Raw genomic sequence first — 3,657 nt, forward strand, 5'->3', positions numbered from 1 at the left:
AAATGCATATATAAAGTTCTAGGGTTATGAGAATAAGTCATACTGCAGGCCAATGGGAAAAAAGATCTCTAAAAATGTATGCCAACTTGCAGATAGCCCCTGACTCAAGTCTTTTCATTTCTATTGAAAAATTCATTGATCTTCCCGAAACATTTTAGGAACCTAGTTTTATTTTCATCTTGCACAGTCTCAGGAAAGCTGCCTATAAGTTAGCTCCCATCTCACAGGCTCAGGTTTTCTGCAAATGTTACGTGAGCTTTATAGTAGTCCAGGATTCAGGAAATGAACCCAGTCCCCTGCTGCCCCATCTACCTTGATGAGTTGATAGGTATGGTGTTTAAAAACAATCAGCAAAACAATTTGCACTGCAGAGTCCTTAGGAGTTTTTTTTAATTGGACGGTTGCCCATATTAACGAAAATCAAAAGTAGCATACAGTCATTCAATGTCCCAGCACGGGGGTACAGCCCACTGTTTTCCTGTGTGGGGTTCCACTTTAGTCCTTTTCTGTGTGCATGCATAAATTTTTACAGAGTTGCAACCACTGCCTTTTTCTGTGGCCCTGGTTATTGGCATCTAGTTTTCCAAGTAACATTGACACACATCTGTTCAAATCAATTGACGTTCCCATCATGACTGACTCATTTGGCGGGAAAACCAAGTTTACATGCCAATTGGAACAAAGAAGTGTGGGTATGGGGAACAGTGGGGAGAAAGAAATGGTGGGAGAGGATTCCTTGGACTTACAGATCATAAAACATTTTCCAATAACATTTTTAAAGGATGTATAATATTACACTGAGTGATTGATTATATTTTACCCTTCTATTTGGGACACTTGGGTGGTTTTCAATGCCTAGAGAGTTTTAAAATGCATATAAATTACAGCCTTTGAGAGATGATTGTATTTTCTTGAAACAGAAGTCTTCTGTGTCCACATCCCCGCCAAGAGTGTTGATGTAGTGTTCCTTTGTTGGGAAAAAAAAAGAAAAAAATCAGTACTGCTAACTGGAGATGCTGGATGCCTTCAAAAAAACATTCCTGTGATTTAAATTTTTTAAAAATTATGTTCAGTTCTGGTTTATCAAAGCAACCTATGTATCTTGTCTTACAACTTACAGAAATGTGGAATTTTAGATTTAGAGTTAAAACTAAGCTCTTCCTAGTTTAAGAGCCACGTCTGTCTAATAAACTTTATACAATGCCACGTGCACACAGCTGCCTCACTAACAGATAACATGTGTTGGGGAAAAAATGAGAAAACAGTGGAAAGGTGCCTCCTTGGAGGTGGTAACATCAGGTCAATTAATCAGTAGACTATAAATTGATTCACTTTACACAAGTCTCCCACACATTATGATGCATATTTAGCAATGTTGAAAAACAATTTAAAAGAATACCTTAGGGAGTTGTTAAAGAGAATTTATAGTCTGGAACGAATTGCCATCTTCTTAATTGACACGGAAATGTTTGGCTAAAATATCGCTTTATTCACATTTTTGTCCTTGGAGAAAATCTAGGCACACTGCAACTTGGACCGTGTAAATAAAGGTGCAAGGAATGTTTCAAGTCAGAAAAGGGCACTGCACAGTCAGGGGGCTGTGTGGACAAGCTCAATTTCGATGCATCTCGGAGACTCAGGCAAAGGGCCTCTTGGATTCCAGAAGGCAACGCCCGCAAGTCAGGATCCCTTGCTCGCTGCCCTCTGTCCCTCACGTCCCCAACCGCTCCCGTGTCTCACCTGGGTCCTGCAGGCGCCCGCTGGAGGAAGCCGGATGGTGCGGGCTTAGTCCTTCGGGAAGGCTGGCTGGCACCGGGCTTCCTTCTGACTCCAGGGGGAAGCCTACAGAACGGGGAGAAAGGGGTAAGCTAGTGAGGCAGAAGGGGCGTCACGAGGTGGCTCCCCCACCCCCAAGTGCAAAAGCAGGCGGATGTGGGGACCTGTTTGCCGTTTGGGCCTGGGGATCTTGGGCCTGAGGGGCCCTGCGCTGGCCGATTGGAGTGGGGAAGGAGCAAAGTGGGGGCTTCTAGGCCTGGGAGGCGCCACTGGGTTGGGTGGGTTGGTCCTGCTCCGTGAGCCTGAGGGTTCCGGCAGGCCAGGAGGGACCCAAGCAGCCCCCACGCACTGCCCCAGCGCAAAGGAGTCTGGAAGAGCCAGCGTCTTGGGCCGAAGAACCCAACTCCCAGCTCTGGACTCAGGAACCCCGCCCCCTCAATCCCCCAAACTGGGAAACTTCTAGGGGCCCACTCCCGCCCCGGAAAGCCCAGTTCCAGCTAGCCCATTAAGACCAGAGGGGTTTCGGTGTGTGTTTTGGTTGCGTTTTTTTAAAGGGGACAAAGTGTGGGAACGATTCCACGCCTGCCTCCCCACGCCCGCCAATGATGCTTTACCTGCCCATGCTTCAGATCAAATAATTAACTCAAGTGATTTGCACAGAAAAAGAGAATTAGCCCTTTTCTAGTCAGGCTGTCAAGCTCCCAGGCAGGCACTGCGGAAACCCATTTCCTCACCGAAGGCTCAGGGGGCCAGCCCAGTGAGGGATGGAGGTGGTTTTAGAGGACGACAGCTGGGCAGCACTCACGAGCAACAGCGCCCAGGAGTTTTGGAGTCAGGAAGGCTCAGGTCCCTGCCCTGGGGCTACAAAGGAGATTTGGTGGGCGGGGAACGCCTCCAGGGTGGAATTGTGGTAGATCTTTGGGAAAGGAGGGCGAAAAGAAGCTAGAAACGCTGATCCCCTCAAGGCCCCCACACTTCTCAGCAGCCTTGGGCTCAGATCGGGCAGGTTGGCGCCTTCCACGCTGTCTTGCGTTCACCCGCCCGCAAGGCCTCGCGCCTCACCGGATCCTTCTAGGGTGCTGGAGCTCCACGGAGCCCCCCAACCCAGCAGCGGGGAAGGGAGGGCGCGAGTGTGAGGAAAAGGCCCGTTACTTTGATCTTTCCTGAACTCTTAAGTTCCTTCCACATTCAGGACAGGAGCGCGTTTACCAGGAACCGCAGAGATGTGAAGACTTCTTGTAGCTGTGCACCCTTCCTCTCCCCTTACTCCTTTTCCAGTTCCCCCCGCCCCCCACCATTTCGTGGTTGGGGACTGAAAATGGGTTTTTTTCGTCCTCCTGTGGGTGGTATTCTGATTGGGATTTTTTCCAATTGTTTAATTCTCCCTCGTTTGATGGAATCTTGGGTCTTGCTGCTCCTGGGGCGGACGCCGCAGGCGGTGGCCTAAGACTTACCTGTTGGGTAGGCCCGTAAGGCAGTCCCAGACTTACTCTGGCAGCGGAAACAATACTCCAGAGTATTGATAGCTAACTGCAGAACTGTTTTCGCTGCTAGAGCACGGCTGAGCACGGGCACGGCATCCCTACTCAGCTCCCACTGCCTACGGGCGCGTCCCTGGCCGGCCGCCCCCAACCTGGCCGGGAATACTGCCCTCCCCCGACTACCGCCCTGTCGCGTGGACTAGGAAGGGCCAGGACCCGCCAGAAAGACGCAAACCCCCACCCACCTACCTGCTTCTGAGCCGGCGTAGCGGGGAGCGGGCACCTGGTGGCAGGAACACGGTCCGGCAGATCCCACCTTCTTCCTTCCCCACGAGGGGGTATAGCAGCGCTTCACGTTTTGAACCATTTAGAGCACTTCAAAACATGAATTGCTGCTGTA

At 50.1% G+C, this 3,657-nt stretch overlaps 1 protein-coding gene across 2 annotated transcripts; it reads right to left on the reverse strand.

Moving 5' to 3' along the window:
* Positions 1 to 372: 372 nt before the first annotated feature.
* Positions 373 to 3,657, reverse strand: LOC108291560. Of its 2 annotated transcripts, none has more exons than XM_017511979.2 (3): positions 3,507 to 3,657; positions 1,741 to 1,842; positions 373 to 967 (listed from the first exon to the last, which is right to left on the reverse strand). In XM_017511979.2, the coding sequence occupies exons 1-3, from the start codon at positions 3,622 to 3,624 to the stop codon at positions 882 to 884; spliced, it is 306 nt and encodes a 101-aa protein (XP_017367468.1). In that variant the 5' UTR covers positions 3,625 to 3,657; the 3' UTR covers positions 373 to 881. The 2 variants fall into 2 exon arrangements, with proteins under 2 accessions (XP_017367468.1, XP_037588548.1); XM_037732620.1 differs by lacking the exon at positions 373 to 967 and adding an exon at positions 979 to 1,536.

This window comes from Cebus imitator, unplaced genomic scaffold, assembly GCF_001604975.1.
Source record: "Cebus imitator isolate Cc_AM_T3 unplaced genomic scaffold, Cebus_imitator-1.0 Scaffold458, whole genome shotgun sequence".
In the NCBI taxonomy this organism is placed as follows: domain Eukaryota; kingdom Metazoa; phylum Chordata; class Mammalia; order Primates; family Cebidae; genus Cebus; species Cebus imitator.

Coding starts and splice junctions, on each gene's coding strand:
- LOC108291560 (XM_017511979.2), bottom strand. CDS start 3,624: ATGGTTCAAAACGTGAAGCGCTGCTATACCCCCTCGTGGGGAAGGAAG. Junction 1,843..3,506: donor CTACGCCGGCTCAGAAGCAG/GTAGGTGGGTGG, acceptor CCCGTTCTGTAG/GCTTCCCCCTGGAGTCAGAA. Junction 968..1,740: donor CGGGCGCCTGCAGGACCCAG/GTGAGACACGGG, acceptor TTCCCAACAAAG/GAACACTACATCAACACTCT.